Source organism: Oryctolagus cuniculus, chromosome 19 (assembly GCF_964237555.1).
Source record: "Oryctolagus cuniculus chromosome 19, mOryCun1.1, whole genome shotgun sequence".
NCBI lineage: Eukaryota > Metazoa > Chordata > Mammalia > Lagomorpha > Leporidae > Oryctolagus > Oryctolagus cuniculus.
The window spans coordinates 39,497,616-39,519,955 of NC_091450.1; the positions used below are offsets into that span (position 1 = coordinate 39,497,616).

General features: G+C 51.3%; 1 protein-coding gene and 1 long non-coding RNA gene across 4 annotated transcripts in view; one reads left to right on the top strand and one right to left on the bottom strand.

Moving 5' to 3' along the window:
• Positions 1–22,340, bottom strand: part of RNF216 (ring finger protein 216) — a 138,655-nt gene that overhangs the window by 3,160 nt on the left and 113,155 nt on the right. For both annotated transcript variants that reach the window (XM_070064338.1, XM_051839048.2), the window contains one exon: positions 17,496–17,718. In XM_070064338.1, coding sequence (XP_069920439.1) covers positions 17,496–17,718 — 223 coding nt within the window. The remainder of the gene's footprint in view (positions 1–17,495; positions 17,719–22,340) is intronic.
• LOC138846973 (uncharacterized) lies at positions 750–20,374 on the top strand. 2 transcript variants are annotated; one of them, XR_011384524.1, is made up of 4 exons: positions 750–3,990; positions 4,179–4,258; positions 5,727–6,323; positions 6,437–20,374. It is a non-coding gene; the product is annotated as an uncharacterized lncRNA (long non-coding RNA). The 2 variants fall into 2 exon arrangements; XR_011384523.1 differs by having other exon boundaries at positions 5,727–20,374.

Below are 22,340 nucleotides of genomic sequence, written 5' to 3' on the forward strand. Positions count from 1 at the left end.
CGGAGGGGGGTGGGAGGGCACAAAGCTGTGCCTGGACAAGCAGAGGGAGGAAGCGACAGCCAGCACAGGGTCTGGAGGGTGGGCCTGAGACCGACTACTGCACACAGTCCAGGAGGTCTTGCCGACCCTGCACTGGGATGCACCTATCTGGGGGCTACAAAAGGAGCAACATGGCTGCCGCAGAACCCAGGCAGGGTCAGGTCACTGTAAGGGGAAGCACAGCACTGCAGTCTCGCTGCCATCTCCCTGCCCAAATCAATACTTGGTCAGGGGGCTGGTGCTGTGGTGCAGCAGGTTAACGCCCTGGCCTGAAGCGCCAGCATCCCATATGGGCGCCGGTTCAAGACCCGGCTGTTCCACTTCCGATCCAGCTCTCTGCTCTGGCCTGGGAAAGCAGTAGGAGATGGCCCAAGTCCTTGGGCCCCTGCACCCATGTGGGAGACCCAGAAGAAGCTCCTGGCTTCGGATCGGTGCAGCTCTGGCTGTTGCAGGCCAACTGGGGAGTGAACTATCCGATGGAAGACTTCTATCTGCCTCTCCTCTCTGTGTAAATCTTTCAAATAAATAAATAAATCTAAAGAAAAAGAAAAACTTGGTCGGCCAGAAGAGAAGATAAACTGACCTCACCCCTGCGTTACCTCAGAGGCACTCTGAGTACAGGCAAGCTCGGGGTAGTCCGAGCAGGGATGCAGCCCAGGTCTGTCCCTGTCAGGCCTCCTAACCCTCCTGTGGGCTCTGCGTAGTGCTGGGTACGACCCAGTCCTGAGAGGGAGACTTTCCAGTTTAACACAGGACGGAAAGAACATTCACTGAGTTGGAAAGTAACCAGCAAGGTAGTGCACCTCTTCCTGGCCAGCTGTGGTCCCCGCAGTCACAGCTGGAGGTCACTGCGGCCCCGAGGGGGAGGCTCTGCCCTCTGAGTGAGACAGGACCGACTGGAAGGCGCTCAGTGTCCTGGGGAACTCCAGCAGCTTCTTCAAGCTAGGGAGGGCGAGCGAATTCCAGCCCCAGGAGAAGTCTTAAACACACATGGCTGATTTCCCCAGAGAGGCGCTGGCCCGCCCACCTGGAGTTCCTGTGCTGTGGGTGCAACACTGTCACCGAACCTCGACTTTCCCTGCGGATCTGGAGATGCTGTGGACCTTCTGAGATGTGAAGGGGGGGCCCAGTGACGCATGAGGTGCAGGGAGCTCAGCCCCTCGCCTCTGGGGACGCGGTGGCCCTGGCCTGGGCAGTGGAATCTACACGATGACTCAGCAGGTTGCACGTGCCACAGCCCAGACAGCAATCTCCATATGGGTGTCTATCAACCCAAGGGTAGAGTCGTGAATTTAATCCAGTAAAGTCTACTCAGCGCCGATTGTGCACAACACTGTCCTACGCTTGCTGGTTAAACTTCGGATCAACACAAACAGAAAGCCACACACACACGGGATCACTGGGCAGTCGGGCAACACGCTCCCCTGGCTTGGGAGAGTCGCTGGAGACAGGGCACCATGTTGGCAACACTGAGACCCTATCAAATCCACTCGCATTCTCCAAGCCCCATAGCACAAGCATCGTTTTTATTTATTTATTTATTCTTTTTTTTTTTTTAAATTTTTTTAATTTGACAGAGTTAGACAGTGAGAGAGAGAGAGACAGAGAGAAAGGTCTTCCTTCCATTGGTTCACCCCCCAAATGGCTCGCCACAGTCAGAACTACGCCAATCTGAAGCCAGGAGCTTCCTCCTGGTCTCTCATGCGGGTGTAAGGCCCAAGCACCTGGGCCATCCTCCACTGCCTTCCCGGGCCACAGCAGAGAGCTGGACTGGAAGAGGAGCAACCAGGACAGGACCAGCGCCCATATGGGATGCTGGCGCCACAGGCGGAGGATTAGCCTAGTGAGCCACGGCGCTGGCCCCACAAGCTTCTTTCTAACCCCGATATCTGAGATATTGTACACCCAGGTCTCAGCAGATGCTCTGAGCAAGGCACAGGAAGGGCAGGGGACACAGGTCAAGATTCCATCATGCATTTCACAAACTGTAAAATGTGCATCACAGGACGGTAGTGCTGGGAAGAACCCTGTGGGCGGTCACGCGTCAGAACCCCAGCACGGCACCCCACCTGATGTTGCAGAGGCAGCAGAGGTGGAGGCAGCCGCAGTCCTGCCCCTACAGAGCAGACATCTGCCTGCTGTGAGCGCAGACTGAGCTGGGATTACACTTTCAAATGCCATTAGCGCTGTGCAACTGCAAGACCGACCTCCAACCCACCCTGCTCTCCCTCTCTGCTGACATTTCTGCCAGGATAAATGAAACATGAGGGACAAGAGGCCTTGCTTTTGCACAGAAGATTCCAGACCCCTGTGCACTGCCAGATTTTTAGCACTAAGCTTCCTTTAACAAATCCAAACGTTCCTGGATGAGCCCAACCCAAGAGCCCCCTTAGGAGGGGCTAAAGTGCCTGCGCGGGTGGGGAGGCAGATCTGGCTGTCACTCAGAGCGGCTCCGGGAGGAAGTGCAGCTGCTGCCACCCCGCACACAAGTCCCCTGGCTCTGGTTCCCCTGATGCACCAAGTGGACTTGAGACCGCGGGTCTCGGGAGGTCACCAGTGCCCTTGCAGTCTAGACTGCACTTCCCCACAACGTGCTGGCACTGAACCAGGTGAACAGTGATTTTCACCACAAACTGTGAGCAACATCACAACTGGGATATGGGCGGGTGTTTAGGTCTCAACCTTTCCCAACTGGTTGGGGTCACAAGACACCATGTTTAGTAACTTCAGCAGGAATTCAAGAGGCCGGGGGGCCGGTGTCATGGTGCAGTGGGTCAAGCTGCCACCTGGGATGCCGGCACACCGCTCGGACGCTGATTCGTGTCCCAGCTGCTCCACTTCCGATCCAGTTCCCTGTTAACAACCTGGAAAGGGAATGGAAGACGGCCCAAGTGCTAGGGCCCCTGGCATCCCTGAAGGAGACCCAGACGGAGCTCCAGGCTCCTGGCTTCGGCCTGGCTCAGACCTAGACACTGCAGCCACCTGGGGAGTGAGCCAGCGGCCGGAGATTTTTTCTCTCTCTGTTGCTATGCCTTTCAAATAAATAAAAAGATTTATTTATTTATTTGAAAGTCACAGCTATACCCAGAGAGGAGAGGTGGGGGGAGGGGAGGGAGGGAGGGGATGGGAGAGAGAGGTGTCTTTCATCCGCTGGTTCCACTCCCCGATTTGCTGCAATCAGCCGGAGCTGGGCTGATCTAAAGCCAGGAGCCAGGAGCCAGGAGATTCTTCTGGGTCGCCCACATGAGTGCTGGGGCCCAAGGACTTGAGCCATCTTCCACTGCTTTCCCAGGCCATAGCAGAGACCTGGATTGGAAGTGCAACAGCCGGGTCTTGAACCGGCGCCCATATGGGATGCTGGCACTGCAGGTGGTGGCTTTACCCAATAAGCCACAGTGCCGACTACTCAATTTAAGAGAATTAAAAGAGTCTTTTAAATTTTACACGACTTGCACAATTAACAGGATTAATAATGCTTTTCAAGAAAAAGGCAAGGAAGCAGGTTTAGGATTGATTATGAGGTTGAACATGAAGCCTGGCCCCTCATGGCTTGGGTGAGTGACAGATGGGCTGTGCGTCCTCCTGGACGCAGGCTCCCTCAGGGAACACTCCAGGCATCCTGAGTGTCACTGCCCCCACGAAGAGCGACATTGATACAAATGGCTGGCCAGGCAGCAAATCTAGGCCACACCCCAGCTGCTGGAAACGGTAACAATAGGAGGAAAGAGGAAGGAGAGCCAAGCCGAGCTGACCAGAGAACGACTGTCCCCTTCCCCAGGCTGATTCAGGCACAGGAAAGCCGGGCGGTGCACAGTGCTGGACACAGGCCCCAGCGTGACCTGACAGCAGCACTGGCCTCCCCAGAAGCTGTGGGTACACTGGGAAGAGCGTCAGCTCTGGGGCAGCCCTTGCTGCCACCGCCTAAGCTGGAGCCCACTTGTTTCTAAGTAGGTAGGTTAACTTCCACCACCCTGCAGATGGGGATCTGAGGGGCAGTGAGTTCTAACCCAGGAGGTGTCACTGCACAGCCTCTGTGCCAGGCTGACTATTTTAAGACTCTGCTTTGTTCTAGAAAATCTGAAGCTGGTCCTCCCTGAAACACAAGAGGGCTCTAAAATCTCCTTTCCTAAATACAACAGGGCAAAACACCACATAAAACATCTCTACTCAAGCAGATGGACAGCTAATAGAGAGAGGGGCATCTCCTTGGAAGCTCTTGGTGAGTAACTTATATTTTCTTGGACTCAGCTCTCCCTGAAATGCACATCCCTTAAAAACGACCTATTTACCTATCTTTTTTTAAAAAAAAATTATTATTTTATTTATTTGTTTGAGAGCTAGAGTTATAGATACGGTGAGGGACAGAGATAAAGTTCTTCCATCTGCTGGTTCACAAATGGCACAATGCCCACAGCTGCGCTAATCTGAAGCCAGGAGCCAGGAGATTCCTCTACATCTCCTACACAGGTGCAGGGGCCCCAGGACTTGGGCCATCTTCTACTGCTTTCCCAGGCCACAGCAGAGAGCTGGATCAGAAGAGAAGCCAGCATGACAGCTGGCATCCAAATGGGATGCTGGGGCCACAGGTGGAGGATCAACCTGCTACACCACAGTGCCAGCCCTTTGACTATCTGTAACACTTGGCCTCTGGGATAAAAGCCAGCAGATCCCTTGTGTCTACAGAGGGGCCATCAGGGAGCCCCCGAGCCTCACCTGCTGAGCCAGCAACATAAGTTGGGGACCGCAGTCAACCACTGAGGCAAAGGCTCTGGCCGCCTCTGACCAGAGAACGCGAACAACCATGTCAGGGCTGCCACATCTGTATGTTTTCTCAAGGCCATTAAGTTACTGGAATATGATGAGGTCCCAAGAATTCTCCCTCTGATGACTTCTTGCTTTAAAAAAACAGGGATCCTTGGGGCTGGTGCTGTGGTGCAGCGGGTTAACGCCCTGGCCTGAAGTGCCAGCATCCCATATGGGCGCTGGTTTGAGACCCAGCTGCTCCACTTCCGACCCAGCTCTCTGCCATGGTCTGGGAAGAAGCTCCTGGCTTCAGATCGGTGCAGCTCCAACCGTTGCGGCCATCTGGGGAGTGAACCATCGGATGGAAGACATCTCTCTCTGCCTCTGCTCTCTCTGTGTAACTCTTTCAAATAAATAAATAAATCTTAAAAACAAACCAACCAACCCAGGGATCCAGGGGCCAGCGTTGTGGTAGAGCAAGCTAGGCTCTGCCTGCAACGCCAGCATCCCATATGGGCTCTGGTTCATGACCTGGCTGCTCCACTTGCAATCCAGCTCCCTGCTAATGCACCTGGGAAAGCAGCGGAAGATGGCCCACGTGCTTGTGTCCCTACCCACATGGGAGACCCAGAGGCGGCTTTGGGTTCTTGGCTTTGGCCTGGCCCAGCCATGGCTGCTGTGACCATTTGTAGAGTGAACCAGTGGATGGTTCTCTCTCTCCTCCTCTGAAACTCTTTCAAAAAAACAAACAAAAACAAAAAATCCACACAAAGGAATCTGATTCTCATACACAGTGAAAAATGACATTAGTTTTCTAATAATTAAAATAGTATACATCCATTCAAGCAACCTTCAGAAATGTTTAGTAATTCCTCACTACTCACCAGAGAGAACTCCTGGAAAAGTTTTGATACATTTCCCACTGGCTGTTTTTAAATTCACAGCTCACGTCCCAAGCCCACTGAGGGTCCATTCTGGAAGGCTACGCTCTGCACCTGCGAGGTCCTGCTGCCCTGCACGGTACTGAGTTCACACACAGGGACAAGCAGGGGTTTATGGGAAGACAGCCCAGTGAAGAGTGCAGGGCGAGGGGAGGGGCCGAGCAGGAGCTCTGAACGTGCAGGGCCGCAGCTGGGCTGTCAGGCTCTGCCCTGACCAGGGTGGAGGGAACCTGAGCACCCCCCTAGCCTGTGCACCCTGGCCAGTGGTTCTGCTTGCTGACCCCTGTGCGAGACACATCCTAGCATCCTCTCCCCTGCCTTTAGCTGGGGCTGTCAGGGTCCAGGGTTCCCTTCTCTGCTGTTTTTCTGGCTCCTTACAGTCTCAGACAACTTTCAAACGATCCACTGCTGATGGGCAAGGAACCTCCCAGGTTGAGATGGGAGAGTGGATCTGGCCGTGACCAAGACGTCACGAAAGGTCTCAGAAGACAGTGTGGGGGGAGAAACCTCAAGAATGGAGTGAGTGGGAACGCTTCCGACTTTTCCCCACAACAGGACACCGACCGTGGGTTTGTCAGAAACTGCCTTGATTGTGCTGAGGTAGGTTCCTTCGATACCTAACTTGCTTAGGGTTTAAACCATGAAAGGTGTTGTATTTTATCAAATGCTTTCTCTGCTTCTATTGACATAATCATATGGTTTTTCTCCTTCAGTATGTTTAAAAAAAAAAAAAAAAAAGTGTGATGGCACACCAGGCTGGAGCGGAAGCGAGTCAGCCAGCATCCCCACAAACCGCAACAGGATTACATTAGAACCAAGAAGGCAGAGGCTGTGCAATGGAGCCTCACTCGCCCAGCGCATCTGGAAGAACACTTTTAACACAGAAACGCATCGGAACAGGGAGAGGGCTTGTGCAGTCTCAGAGCCCCCTGAGCAGCAGGACACAGAAAGTGCCAGGCCTCTGAGGGGACTCCAGCAGCACTGCTTCACGTGCGGGAGTGGCTGGGAGGGGAGGAGGGCCACCAAGAGATGAGGGTGGGGGGGCAGCAGGGGCTCAGTCAGCCCCAGGACTGGCAGGAAGAGGTAGCATTCACCAGTGAGATGTACTAAAGAACACAAAACAACCCCTTAACTTGTCCCTCGACAGGAAGTCCCACAGCTCTGTCCGTGCAGCAGCAGGGTGTGGAAGGAGAAAACCACGGGAGAGGAGCTACAGCGTCATGCAGGGAGAGGGAGAACGCACCGGCCAGGTGTCACCAGGCATCACCAGGCTGACGGCTTCCAAGGATATGTCTGAGCCCGTGGCACTGAACTCCTGTCAAGGCCTGTCAGGGCCCTTTCCAGCCTGCTTTCCGCTGCTGGTCACCAGGGTTGGCAGCCTGTGTGCCTATATGGCAGGCTGCCATATCCATGGAGGAAGGGCGGTGACTTCTCTTCTCCATTGAACTTTTCTCCCTTTAAAAGGTGACAGGGAATCTGTGCAATCAACTGCTGTGTCCCCTCCCCTGATTTTGGGGGTGGGGCAGGCCAGGCTCTAGGTCATGTGTGGCCACAGCTGTTGTTAATAAACTTGCATGACAAGGCCTCCGAAGAGCTGGAGATTCCATTTGCAATGATTCCCAGGCCAGCTGAGACTGCCTGGGCAACAGCAACCCTGAACCCATCCCCTGTGACAGGAAACAGGAGGCAGCAAGAGGGGAGCTGCCCGGCGCAGCCAAGGCTCTGCAGCTGGGGCTGAAGGGAGATGGGGCGGGGCACAGGGGCACAGGCATGAGGCTGGCACCTCTTCAGGTCAGAGGTGCAGCACCCAGACGCCGGTCTGTCTAGAGGACCTCCAGCACAAAAACGTAGGGTGGGGGAGGAACGTTTAGCTCCTGGCAGGGTCAAGTGTGCAGGCTGGGGCCTCCTAGGCCCCGTGATACTGATGCACACCAACACAGACTTCACTGGGCTGTGCTGCCTGCCCTCCGTGGTCAAGTCCTCTACTGACACTGACCCCCAACCAGGGACACAGAGTTCACTGGGCTGTGCTGCCTGCCCTCCGTGGTCAGTCCTCTACTGACACTGACCCCCAACCAGGGACACTGTCGAGCTGGTGAGCTGCTGGACCTCCTCTCTACCATTTGCAAGTTGCTCAACAGGAAAGGGTCCATGGTCCCCCGGCCTCTGTGAGGTCTTCCTCGGTTCACAGGGCTCAGGGGAAAATGGAGGCAGCTCCCAGGCATCTCCACCTGTGTGGAAGGAGCCGGACACTGGTCAGGAGACCTGGGTTTGCATCCTGGTGATACCACGTGAGTCAACATCATTCCCTTCATCTGCAAAGTGGGGGCTCACACCTTCCCCACTTGGCACAGCATGGACGTACGGAAGACAGGCTCAAGTTAGTTCCGATGACAGTCCGGGCACACCACTCACAGGAACAGTGGTGTTTCAAACAGGCTAGAAATAAAAAGCTCGGGCCAGCTGTGGAGGCTGAGTGATGGGCAACTCGTGGGCTATCTCTTTGTTTTTTTTTTAAAAGATTTATCTTATTTCTTTGAAAGGCAGAGTTACAGAGAGAGGAGAGACAGAAAGACAGTCCATTGGTTCACTCCCCAGACGGCCACAACAGGCAGGGCTCAGGCGAAGCCAGGAGCTTCTTCCGGGTCTCCCACGTGGGTGCAGGGGCCCAAGCTTTGGACCATCTTCTATTGCTTTGCCAGGCCATACCAGAGAGCTGGATCAGAAGAGGAGCAGCTGGGACTAGAACCAGTGCCCATATGGGATGCCGGTGCTGCAGGCTGCGGCTTTAACCTGCTATGACACAGCACTGGCCCCAGCTGCTCTACTTTTTATTTATTTATTTATTTTTTGACAGGCAGAGTGGACAGTGAGAGAGAGACAGAGAGAAAGGTCTTCCTTTTGCCGTTGGTTCACCCTCCAATGGCCGCCGCGGCCGGTGCACCGCGCTGATCCGATGGCAGGAGCCAGGAGCCAGGAGCCAGGTGCTTCTCCTGGTCTCCCATGGGGTGCAGGGCCCAAGCACTTGGGCCATCCTCCACTGCACTCCCTGGCCACAGCAGAGAGCTGGCCTGGAAGAGGGGCAACCGGGACAGAATCTGGCGCCCCGACCGGGACTAGAACCCGGTGTGCCGGCGCTGCAGGGCGGAGGATTAGCCTAGTGAGCCGCGGCGCCGGCCAGCTGCTCTACTTTTAATCCAGGCTCCCTGCTAATGCTCCTGGGAAAGCAGAATAAAGAGGCTTAAGTGCTTGGGTCTCTACCCACGTGGGAGACTAGAAAGAAGCTCCTCAGCTGGCCCAGCCCTGGCCTTTGTGGCCATCTGGGGAGTGACCCAGTAGATGGAAGGTCTCTCTCTGGCTCTTGCACGCACTGTGTAACTCTCAAAAATCAATTTCTAACCTAAAGCACAGAAGATCCTCCCTTGCTGAGTTCCACATTCTCAGCAATCCTCTCCTACATCCTTTTTCTCTCTCCTGACTCCTGCCATCGAGTGCAATTCTCAAAAGTGCCGGCAGTGTGCTCTGGCACAGGAAGCCCCTGCGCTCTCCAGACACAGAGCCCCGCCTGGTAGGCTGGAGTCGTCGGGGAGAAGGCAGGTCTGGGGAAAAATGGCTGGGCCTCGGGTTCAACAGGTTTTGTCGTCTTTGAGGTTGGCACATCGGCTCTGCCCTGCACTCCCATCACAGAATGAACACATGGTAGGTATACGGACAGATGAGGGACGAATGTGCCTCCTACGCAAAGAGCCAGGCAATAATAATTCTACCGAATTGTGAGCGGCTCCTAAAAGCCCTGAGGTTTTCTTTGAACTGAGCAGGCTTCAAACCATTATATTCAAAAAATAAAGAGGTTGTAGAAACAACTCTCTGTGGTTTCTTGTAGCCAAAACCTAAGACAAACACCGACTTGGATAGTTAAAGAGAACACCTGTTGGGATTCTGCCACGATTCTGACTGTGAGTGACTGCTCGTTCACCCTTCTGCAACCACTCTTGGACAGGAGACAGGCAGTACAGGGGCTTGGAACACCCCTGGCAGCTCTGCCTGTGCTACAGCCGTGCCTGCTGGTCTGTGTGTGAGGCTCAGCCGTGCACTGTGCCCTGTGCTGACTGCTGCTTCTCTTTCTCGGCTTTCCTAGAGAAGCCATCTTGTTTCCTAAGAGTCTGATTTTTGGCTTATTTTTGGTAAGTAACAGAAAGAAAGTTACATTCACTATTTGGGCACTTCATCAGAGTGACTTCAGGTTCCCAAGCAATCTCCAGTCATTAAAGACGAAAATTCGCATTCTCTCCAAACCACGGAGGGACAACTCCCTCGCTGACAAATAAGAGATTCTTCCCAACGCTGCTGGTTAATTAAGCCGGAGAACAGACTCTTATGACAGTGAATGCTTTGTCTCACTCAACTTCTGAATGGCTTTGTGTTCTCAGAAGCCCCAACAGATGCTGGGCTGGAATTCAATCAGCCTCCTGGTGAGAATCAAGGAAACGGGGCTGATCCCAGTTTTGATGGGAACAGGACACATGGAACAAAATCTCCGGTTATGGCTGCCGGGGGAAATTGGAGGGATTTGTATTTGCCTGACCTTCCTTTCAAACTGTGTTTTGAGCAAATAAAGAACCTTTCTCAGGACAGAAGATGTCAACTCCACAAGAAAACGACGAGGCAGCTGCATGGGACGGCACCCAAGCAAGGTAGCAATCCACGAGAAACCTTCGGAATTATTTCCACGTGGGAGGACAACGTGGGCAGGAGGAGGAGGAACAAGGACAAGACGGAGAAGACACACACACACAGGAAACAGGCAGACCCTGGGGTCCTGGTCCTCGCCGGTGAGGCTCCCTCTGCTTTGTTTCCAAGATGCAACCTAGCCTCAAGGGTCCTTTGAGCTGAGCTCAAGACAAGGGTCCTATTTTATTTCCACACCAGGGGCCCAGAGATTCTCACTGCGGGGCACCAAGGAGGAGGTCAGCAGAATGGCTAAGCCCTGGGGAGGTTTTCATGCAGGTCATGAGCACTCCTGGTGCATACTTCCCCCTAAGGACCACTCCTCCACTCCGTCAGCCACAGAGGACTCCTGCTCTACACAAAACCTCTCCCCTTCTTCCACACATTTCCTTGCGGGAGGGGACAGGCACGCTGAAGGTCTTAATGCGTCACAAGCCAGGTGAGAACAATTCCTGCGGTCCCTCGGCCCGGCCCCCTGCCGAGAAGAGCCTGCTCCCGACAGAACATTCCTAATCCAGGCACCTAGTTTCCACAGAGAATTCCAGCTTTTCAAAACCCTGTGTGGCTGAGGGGTTTGTATTTCTTCCGTATTCCCTTAACACCACCTGAGGCTCCCAGAACCCCAGCCGTGGCCACTGGAGGACCTGTTGTGACCTCCACAGCGGCCTTCCTGTGTGCGGGACAAAACGTCCTCTCGGGAGGCATGCTGGAGACCGCCGACACCACCAGTGAAGACTGGCAGCTACCGAGACCTCTTCTCCAGCATGTGGAGTGCTGGCTTGAACAATGTTGGAGAGATTAGTAAATGGCAATTTTTTAAAAAAGATTTACTTAATTGAAAGGCAGAGTTACAGAGAGACAGAGATATGGTGCTGACCTCTAAATGGCCAATTTTTTTTTTTTTTTTTTGACAGGCAGAGTGGACAGTGAGAGAGAGAGACAGAGAGAAAGGTCTTCCTTTGCCGTTGTTTTACCCTCCAATAATGGCCGCCGCGGCTGGCGCGCTGCGGCCGGCGCACCGCGCTGATCCGATGGCAGGAGCCAGGAGCCAGGAGCCAGGTGCTTTTCCTGGTCTCCCATGGGGTGCAGGGCCCAAGCACCTGGGGCATCCTTCACTGCACTCCCTGGCCACAGCAGAGGGCTGGCCTGGAAGAGGGGCAACTGGGACAGAATCCGGCGCCCCGACCGGGACTAGAACCTGGTGTGCCGGCGCCGCTAGGTGGAGGATTAGCCTAGTGAGCCGCGGTGCCGGCCCTAAATGGCCAATTTTTAAAACCAAGAGAGTTCCTGGGGCAGGTGCGCTGCTGCTGCAGGTTAAGTCACCACCTGAGACAACAACATCCCATACTGGAGTGCGGCTTCCAGTCCTGGGTGCCCCCTCGTCACATGCCTGGGAAGATGATGGCTCAAGTACTTGGGCCCCTGCCACCGATGTGGAAGATCCAGATGAAGTTCCTGGCTCCTAGCTTTAGCCTGGCCCTGGCCTGGCTGTTCTATTTAGTTAGTGAATCAGTCGGTGGACAATCTCTTTCTTAAATAAGCAGAATAAAATAAAAACTGAGACGAGCTGAGTGGCAGGCAGCTCTTTCTGTGGGTGTCCAACCTCCCGTCTCCCACAGTTCCCACCACACCCTACTGTGTCCTAGACAGCCCTACTGCACTCATAAGTCAGTGCTGGACCACCCAACCCTGGGATCCTGGCTGCCCTCGGCTGTTTTCGGCTTTAAAAAATTTACTGGACAGACAGACTAGAGGGAGGGAGGGAGGGAAGGAGGGAGGGAGAGAGAGATAGGGAATGGGAGAGAGAGATCTCCCATCCATTGGTTTACTCCTCAGATGCCTACAATGGCTGGTGGGCTGCAGCTGGGAACTCAATACGGGTCTCCCAAGTTTGACCACAATGGCCAGAGCTGAGCCGATCCAAAGCAAGGAGCCAGGAGCTTCTTCTGGGTCTCTTATGCGGGTGCAGGGGCCCAAGGACGTGGGCCATCTTCTACTGCTTTCCCAGGCCAAGCAGAAAGCCAGATTGGAAGAGGAGCAGCTGGGACTAGAACCGGCGCCCATATGGGATGCTGGCACTGCAGGCAGGGCGTTAACCCGCTGCGCCGGCCCCTGCTTGTTTTCATGCGTAAATCTTGCCGTGTTCCTTCTACCTCTCGGGGATCTATGCTTTAAAATACAGACAGCACTAGTTTCCGTACCATTCTAGCACTAACACACACAAAATTAAACACTTCTCCCATCTGGGGGAATATTTAAATGTGGTTTCTAACTCTGCACTACTTTACATAACTTAGGGACCAGTTTTGTGTACAGACATTTTGTGCAACCGAACTGCCCACTCTGATCCCAACAGGGTATAAGATGCCCGCTTTCCCATGTCCTCACCAACGTGGGTATCATCAACGCATAAACCCTCGTCAAGCGGACAGGTGACACTCTCATTTCTACGTACTGATTAACATGGGCAGCTGTTACACAACAAGCTGTGATTAAGCAGAAAGACAACCGGCTTCTAATAAGCACTTTTGCTTATCTGCAATTCTTTATGTATTTAAAAGGCAGACACACACACACACACACACACACTATTTAGGGTGTTTATCTTCTATGAGCATGCTGTGTGGCCTTCTTCCCATGTTGGATCATTCTGTCCTTTTTAATTCTATCTATTATTACTAGCAGACACTTGGTTTTATCTATGTGATCTCTTTGACACTTAATCCCGTCTTTATGATCAGTTATGCACTTAAGCTGATCACTTTAACTGGTAAGAAGGCATTGGTACCTGCCAACTTAATGGGATTGGAGTCGAGTGGCAAGTTTAGATTTACCCTTAGGGATAAGTCGTCCGAGGGAAGGTGCTAAACTGCACATCTCCTCCCTCTCTTATTCCCACTCTTACTTTTAACAGGGATCAATTTTTTTTTTTTTTAATTTACTTGACAGAGTTAGACAGTGAGAGAGACAGAGAGAAAGGTCTTCCTGCTGTTGGTTCACCCCCAAATGGCCACTATGGCTGGAGCTACGCTGAAACAGGGATCAGTGTTCAATTGGGTTTAAACACCTAGGAATAATTCTGTGCTAAGCAGAGTTCAACCAATGGTATGAAGTAGAAAAAGAAAATACTAAAAAGAATAAAACAGTAAGCTGGTCCTCGGCCGTCAGGACAAGGGCTGATCACTCACTGCTTCTCACGGTGTCAGTTTCACTTCCGCAGGTGTCCTTTTAGGTGCGCAGTTAGTTGTCAGATCAGGGATTAGTGTCCCTTTTCCCCCACATCCTCGCCAGCATCTGTTATTGGTTGATTTCTGTATGTGTGCCATTCTAACCGGGGTGAGGTGGAACCTCACTGTGGTTTTGATTTGCATTTCCCTGATGGCTGGTGATCCTGAACATTTTTTCAGGAGTAGTACTTCACACTTCTGCACATGGAAATCCAGTTTTCCCAGCACCATTTGCTGAATAGACTGTCCTTGCTCCAGGAATTGGTTTTAGCTCCTTGATCAAATATAAGCTGGTTGTAGATGTCTGGATTGATTTCTGGTGTTTCTATTCTATTCCACTGGTCTAACCATCTGTTTCTATACCATTACCAGGCTGTTTGGATTATAACTGCCCTGTAGTACGCCTTTAAATCTGGTATTGTGATGCCGCTGGCTCTGTTTTTGTTGTATAAGATTGCTGTAGCTATTCGAGATCTACTGTGCCTCCATATGAATTTCAGCATCATTTTTTCCAGATCTGAGAGGAATGTCTTTGCTACTTTGATTGGTATCGCATTGAATCTGTAAATTGCTTTTGGAAGAATAGATATTTTAATAATACTGATATTGAGTCTTTCAACCCATGAACATGGAAGATTTTTCCATTTTTTTTGTATCTTCCTCTCTTTCTTTACAGTTTTGTAATTCTCATCGTAGAGATCTCTGACATCTATGGTTAAGTTGATTCCAAGGTACTTGATTTTTTTTGTAGCTGTTGTGAATAGGATTGATCTTAGAAGTTCTTTTTCAGCCGTGGCATTGTCTGTGTATACAAAGGCTATTGATTTTTGTGTCTCAGCTGGCCTTGCTCCCCAGCCAGGACACCTGCTCATGTCCTCCCATCTAACAGTCTCCTCCAGCTCCTGTGGCTCTCCCTCACCGCTCTCAATAATCCGCAACAGCGATAAACACACCAAAGGCTCTTGTTTTGGAGTGTGTAGGACTGAAAACTCTTCGAGGATACAGGCTTTCTGCTCAGACTACTTCTGGCAGCAGTGTCAGCATTGTGGTGCAGTAAGTAAATCTGCACCTGCGATGCTGGCATCCCATATGGATGCTGGTTCGTGTCCCTGCTGCTCTACTTCTGATCCAGCTTCCTGCCAATGAGCCTGGGAAAAGCACAAGATGGCCCGAGGGTTTGGGCCTCTGCTACCCATGTTGGAGACCTGGATGAAGCTCCTGGCTTTGGCTTGGCCCAGCCCCGGCCACTGTGGTCACCTGGGGAGTGAATCAGCAGGTGGAAGATCGCTCTCTATAACTCTGACTTTCAAATAAATATTTTTTTCAATAAACGAACGAATGAATCTATCATTTCTCTAGTGATTTGAAATGCCATTAAATCTCTATAGCACTGTTTCTGATCCCTGTCTTTTTTTAAATATTTTTATTTATTTGAAAGGCAGAGTTAGAGAGAGAGAGAGAGAGAGACAGACCTTCCATTCGTTAGCCTAGGCGAGTGACCGTGCAGAGAAGTGATCTCTCTGCAACAGCACACAACCTCCTGGTGATGGTGTGGTGTCTCATGACGCAGCCAGGCCACACCCACACTTCCCCAGTGAATGCTGAGAAGGCTCTCACCACACTTGGCCCCATGAGCCTTGGTGCATTTGCTCAAAGGCAAGCGGGGATCACACTTGGCAGAACAAACCCCACATTATTACCAGATGATCTTTACAGCCAGTTTACAGCTGACTGGGCTTACTTCTAGCTTAAAAAGATCATTTGAACGGGCCGGTGTGGGGCACACGTGGTTGCGCTGCTTCTTGCGGTGCTGCATCGCTTACCGAGTGCTGGTCTCAGGCCTGCCTGCTCTGCTTCTGATCTGGCTTCCTGCTGATGTGCCCCAGACGGGCGCAGATGATTGTCTGCCACCCACAGGGGAGACCTGGATGGAGGTCCTGGACCCTGGTTTTGGCATGGGCCCATCTTGGCTGTTATGGGCATTTGGGAAATAAACCAGCAGATGGGAGATCTCTCCCTCTCTCCCTGATGTGATTTCAAATGAATAAATGAATGAATAAACCTTTAAAAATAAATCACTTAAGAACTGATGCCTAGGGGTGGGGTACTGGGCTCAGCAGGTTACAGGACTGCTTAGTGTCCATATCTCATATTAAAGTGCCAGTGTGAGCCACCCACAAGGAGACTAGGATGCAATTCTGGTCTCCTGGCTTGGCTTAGTCCCAGCTCCAGCTGTTGTGGACACTTGGGGAGTGAAACAGATGGAAGAACTCTCTGTTGCTCTGCCTTTCAAGTAGCTGGAAAAATAAACATTAAACAAACCAGAAAAAAAGAATGGATGCCTCTTAAGTATTCAACCTTATTTAAGAGCAAGGTATATTTCTCTGTATGTTCAAGTCTCTTTATGTCCTTCAACACAGTTTGATGGTTTTCTACATATCCCTTGTTAACCTTCATTTCTAGGCTACTTTATGATTTATACGGCTACTGTGAATGGCACTCAGCGCATTTATTTGATAGTTTTCCAACTGATTATGCGGTCTTGTTCTAGGTTACTGAGGTTCCGGGGCCTGGCACAGCAGTTAAGCTGCTATACTGGTGGGAAGGCCTGCACCCCTTATCAGAGCGCTTGGGTTTGAGTCCCAGCCTTGCTCCACATTCTAGCTTTCTATTGACATACGTCGTGGGGGACAGCAGGTGAGGACTAAAGAAGTCGGGTATCTGCTACCCATGCAGGAGACCTGGACTGAGCTCTGGGCTTCGGCCTGGCCCAGCCCCAGCTGTTGCCGGCATTTGGGGAGTGAACAGTGGATGGGAGATGTTTTTCCGATAAAATGAAAATAAGTAAGTAAAAATTTAAAAAGAAAGATACCATACATTCTATTACATGAACAGAATTGTCACTATCAAATCATCCTTGCATTTCTGGAATAAATTCTTTTTTTTTTTTTTTTTTTTTTAAGATTTACTTATTTGAAAGGCAAAACTACAAAGAGGCAGGGGCAGAGGCAGAGAGAGAGAGTTGTCTTCCATCCTCTGGTTCACTAACCAAATGGCTGCACTGGCTGGAGCTGAGCTGATCCAAAGCCAGGAACCAGGAACTTCTTCCAGGTCTCCCACATGGGTGCAGGTGCCCAAGGACTGGGGTCATCTTCCATCACCTTCCCAGGCCACAGCAAAGCTGGATCTGAAGTGGAGCAGCTAGGTCTCGAACCAGTGCCCATATAGGATGCCAGCACTGCCTATTTTTCATAAGCAAATTCTTCAGTCCTTTAGGAAATATTTTATGCCATGCAAAAATTCCAGTGCATAGAAAAGTTGCACATGTGTTTCTATAAAACTAACATGTTGATATTATAACCTGACAGAGACAGCCCTCACAAAGGAAACTACAGATTTTTTGGTGAGTGTCCTTAAAATACAGATTTGAAACTTTCTAAAATATCAAGAAATAGAAAGCATGACCAAGGCCAGCGCTGTGGTGTGGGAGACCCAGAGGACGCTCCTGGCTTCAGACAGGCGCAGCTCTGGCTGTTGTGGCCATCTGGGGAGTGAACCAGAGGATGGAAGACTCCCCACCCCCTGACTGTGACTCCGCCTTCCAACCAAATCCATCTTTAACCAAAGACCAGGCAGGCTGCTCTCTGATGGCTAGCTTCTGAGTGCCTCCTCAAGAATGTCCTGTGACTATCAGCCCACGTAGTTTCCTGTATCTTCCCAGAGTCGAAGTCTGTTACGTATACAAAACGCTTTCTCCCTGTGGAACAGACTGGCACTGTCCTGCCATAAAGCAACGGGCAGCCATGCATCTACTCACCGTGGGGTCAGTCCAGAGGGAGCACTTGGAGCACTCCTGGCACGGCGCTCCTGGCGAGCGAGGGTGCTGGCAGAAGTGGTCGTACCCGCTGATGGGCGCCCGGCAGAGGTAGCACATCTGGGCGCCGCAGCGGCAGGACATGCGGTTGCAGCCCTCGGACTTGATGAGGCCCGTCCCACACCTGCGGCACTTCCTGATGCGGGCAGCGCTCATCTTCTCTTCCCTGGAAAGAGAACACCACTGGAGCTCTCAGGGAAGGAGAGAACACGACAGCCACCAAGTATTCCCACAGCAGTGAATGCCCATGGCCTTTTACGACATCGAGAGCCTGAGAACTGGGTTCAAGTTCATCAGCGTATAACCTTGGGTGAATTAACAACTGCCCGGAGACTCAGCTTCTTTGTTTCCAGATTGGGAAAACATACCTTTCTCGTGGTGTTTGGAGGATCACGGGGAAGACATAAAGCACTCTGGCACTGAGGACAGGCTGTCTGGTGGAGAGCCGCGCAGTGGACCAGGTGCCTCCACGCTGCGGTGCTCCGCGCACCCGGCTTGTGAGCGTGTCCATGTCTGCTCCCCTCTGCTAAGCTCAGGGCCTTGCAGGCAGAGGCCGTGCTCTCACGCCACCTGGCCTCAGTTTGTTCTGGACAGGACAAGTCGAGGCCAGCTAGTGAGGCCAGGGCAGACTCCAGAGAACCCAAGAGCACACGGCTGGAAGCAGGGCTTCTTCCTGCTGCCAAGCACTGCAGACCCCTCAGTGTGGCGATCAGGAGAAGCTGCCGCAGCCCACATACAACTGCAGCCGAGGCTGAGTTCTGGTTTGCAGACTGCAGGCTGGGAACACCAGCCTTCCCCATCCACTGCTCCCAGCTCTAACACTACATGGAACCAGGAGAGTCCTGGGCAGGCAAGGATTTGACCTATGCAGACTGGGAAAACGACTGTGGTGTGCCCTTAGAAGCCAGATTTATTTATTCACTTGAAGGAATTGAGAGAGAGATGTTCCATCTGCTGGTCCACTCCTCAAATGGCTGCAACAACCGGAGCCGCGTCTGAACCAGGAGACAGGAGCTTCTTCTGGGCCTTCCATGTGGACGTAGGGGCACAAGGATCTGGGCCGTCCTCCGATGCTTTCCCAGGCACATCAGGAGGGAGCCAGATTGGAAATGGAGCAGCTAGAACTTGAACTAGCACCCACATGGGATGCCGGCACTCAGATGGAGGCTTAACCCGCTGTGTCACAGCACCAACCCCGGTCCTGGCTGCTCCACTTCTGATCCAGCTCCTTGCAGAAGCACCTGGGAAGGCAGAGGAGGGTGGCTCAAGTCCTTGGGACCCCGCACCCTCGTGGGAGATCAAGAAGAGGCTCCTGGCTCTGGCCTGGCCCAGCCCCGGTTCTTGAGGCCATTTGGGGAGTGAACCAGCAAATAGAAGATCTCTTTCTCTCCTTCTCTCTGTAATTCTGCCTTTCAAGTAAGTTTAAAAATAAAAGATTCCAGGTTTTAATGACTAAGCCTGCAATTTGCAGACACGAGTGGATGTTCCTCAGGATGAACTTCCTCTGTGGAAGCACTCTCCAGGCTGGGCCTGGCTGTCAGCTGTCACATCTGGCTGTGTGGCGCTGCTGACTGTCCCTATGCAGCTGTTCAGGCTGCAGTGTGTGAGAAGCTGAAGACAATGCCACACAATCCTCTCCCAAGGGCTTGGGAAGAGGGTGTCCTTGTTTGCTAGGTTCCACTGAGCTGTCAGTCACCAATGCGCAGTCACAGTGGGTGTGTGGGGGAGAGCCTGGAGCACACGCAGCCCGCACTGGGATGACGTTTAGACAGCTAGCTGCCCCTGCACGGATACCTACTCAAGCCCTCTGCTTCTGCATTCAGAAGAACAGGACCAAACAGGGCAAATGGCCTTTACCAAAACAGGACTGCTATTATGGGATGTGCTGACTACGGCTCCAATAACACAAAAGTGAAAAACTGAACTGGGGAGAAATCATAGTTGATTCTTTTAAGGGGAGGGTGGTTTGGTAACCAGATTCTAAATGAGGCAGGAAACAAACAGCCCACAGGATGTGTCCCTTGGGGCAGGACAGGAAAAGAGGCCCCAGCCGCGGCTGTGTCTGCCCGACTCTGTGTTCAAACAGGAAAGCCCAGGACCCTTCTCTGGTTGTCTACATCCTCCAACTCCTCATTACTTGTTCTCACCACTATCCCAGTGCACTGGGAACTCCTCCTTCAGATTCCTGGTGTATGCCAACTAAAATCTTACAAGTAGGTGCATGTTATTTACGGGTGTGGTTTTCTTGGAATAAAATGCACTAAAAATGACTGCCTAAACCATTTTAATTAATTAATTAGAGAGGAGAGAGAAAAAAAGTGAGAGACAGAGAAACAGAGAGCTCCCGTCTGAGTTCAGTGCCCAAACCCCAGCAATGGATGGGCTTGGAGTTACAACCTCATCCAGTCTCCCACTATCTGAGCCGTCAGCACCGTCTCCTGAGTTCAGCAGCCAGAGGCAGGAACTGAGTTCAGGTACTCCAGTGTGGCATCTGGGTATCTTAGTGAGCTAAATGCCCACTCTGGATTTGCCCATTTTACATATAGGCAAATAAGCTAGTGCTTATGGATATTTCATACATAGATGCTCCTTGATTTATGGGGTTATATTCTGACAAATCCACCATAAAGTAAAAAAAATAGTAAGTCAAACTGTTGTAATTCAGAGACTAACTGTAAATGGAATTTGGATAAGACAGGGCCTTTCCTGCCTGCTTTCTTTCACTTAGCATGTTTTCAAGATTCATCCATGTTGTAACATGTATCAGTACTGTTATCATTAAAAAAAAAAAAAAAAAAAAAAGAAAAAAAAAAAAAAAAGAAATAAAAGGCAGAGTGACAGAGAGGGAGAGACAAGAGATCTTCCATGTGCTGGTTTACTCTCCAAACACCCACAACAGCCAGGGCTGGGTTAGGCTGAAGCCATGAGCCAAGAACTCCATCTGTGTCCCCCATGTCGGTGGCGGATCCCACGTACTTCAGCCATCACCCACAGCTTCCAGGAGCGTCAGCAGGAAGCAAGTAGCTGAGACCTGCACCAGGCATCTCAATGTAGGATGCAGGCAGCCACAGTGGCGGCTTAGTCCACTGTGCCACAACACCTGCCCAGGGCTGTGTTTTTGTTTCTGGAGGAGAAGTATTCCATTGCATGGACAGCACCCATTTGTTATCCATCAGCTGAGAGACATCTGGGGTATTTCCTTGTTTAGGCTATTGTGAATCATGCTGCCATGGGACATTCATGTCCAAGCTTTTGTTTGAACATCTGTTTGCAATTCTTTGGGGCATGTACCTAGAAGTGGACTTGCTCAGTCATATAGTAATTCTGTCTAAATTGAGGAATCAGATTGGCTATCACAGTGGCCATATATACTATTTTACATTCCTACCTGCAGTGTTTGAGGGTGCCATTTTCTTTTTAGATTATTTTATTTAACAGTAGAGTAACAGAGAAGGAGACACACACATACAGACAGAAGCTTCCATCCGCTGGTTCACTCTCCAGATGGTCACAATGGCTGGGGCTGGGCCAGGCAAAGCCAAGATCCTAGAACTCCATCTGGGTCTCCCACGTGGGTGGCAGGGCCCAAACATTTGGGTCACCTTGTGCTTCTTTCCCCGGCACATCAGCAGTGAGCTCGATCAGAAGTGGAACAGCGGAGGTTTGAACTGGTATTCATATGGGATGCTGGCATTTCAGGCAGTGGCCTACCCTACTGCACCACAGTGCTGGCCCCAAGGGTGCCAATTTCTTGATATCCTTAGTAACATTTACTATTTTTTATTTTTTGATTATAGCTTTCCTAGGAGGGGTGAAGTGGTTAAATCTGCATTTCCATAATGACTACTGATTTTTTAAAATATTATTATTACTACTTTTTAATGATTTTATTTTATTTGAAGACAGAGCTACAGAGAGGTAGAACCAGAGAGAGAGAGGTCTTCCATCTTTTGGCTCACTCCCCAAATGGCTGCAATGGCCAGAGCTGAGATGAAGCAAAGCCAGGAGCCAGGAGCTTCTTCCAGGTCTCCCACGAGGGTGCAGGGGTCCACGGACACGGGCCATCTTCCACTGCTTTCCCAGGCCACAGCAGAGAGCTGGATCAAAGTGGAGCAGCCAGGACTCGGACTGGTAGGATGCCAGCACTGCAGGCCGGGGCTTTAGCCGGCTGTGCCACAGCACCGGCCCCATGACTACCGATATTGAACGTGATTTCATGTGACTGTTGGCCACTGGTTTATCTTCTGAGAGAAATATCTACCCAAAACCTTTTTCTGTTTTGTGGTTGGATTGTTCTTTCTTGCCGTTTGCCATTATTTCTTCAGATAGCCTTTCCTCTCCCTTCAGTCTGTCCTCCTTCTGCATTCCCCTAAATGATATGGGTACAGCTCATGGTGTCCTATATGTCCCCGCGTTGTTCTTTTTTCACTCTACTCCTCCAAATGGGCAATTTCAATTGACTTATCTCCAAGGCCTCCGAGTCTTCTGCTTGCTCAAACCTGCTGCTTGATTCCTCTAGCATGGTTTTCATGTCAGCTATTGTAAATTCTATTTCTACTGCTTCTTTTTACTTTCTTCTCAATTTCTCTGTACTGACAGTCTTTACTTGATCCTACACTGTGCTCCCCTGGGTTCCTGTAGATCTCGGAGTATCTTTAAAGTATTTTATCTAGTAAGTACAATGCCTTTGCATCTTCAGGGATGGTTTCTGTCAACTGCTTTTATTTCTATGAATGGCGCATATATTCTTTGTATGTCATACAGATTATTGTTGAAAACTAGATATTT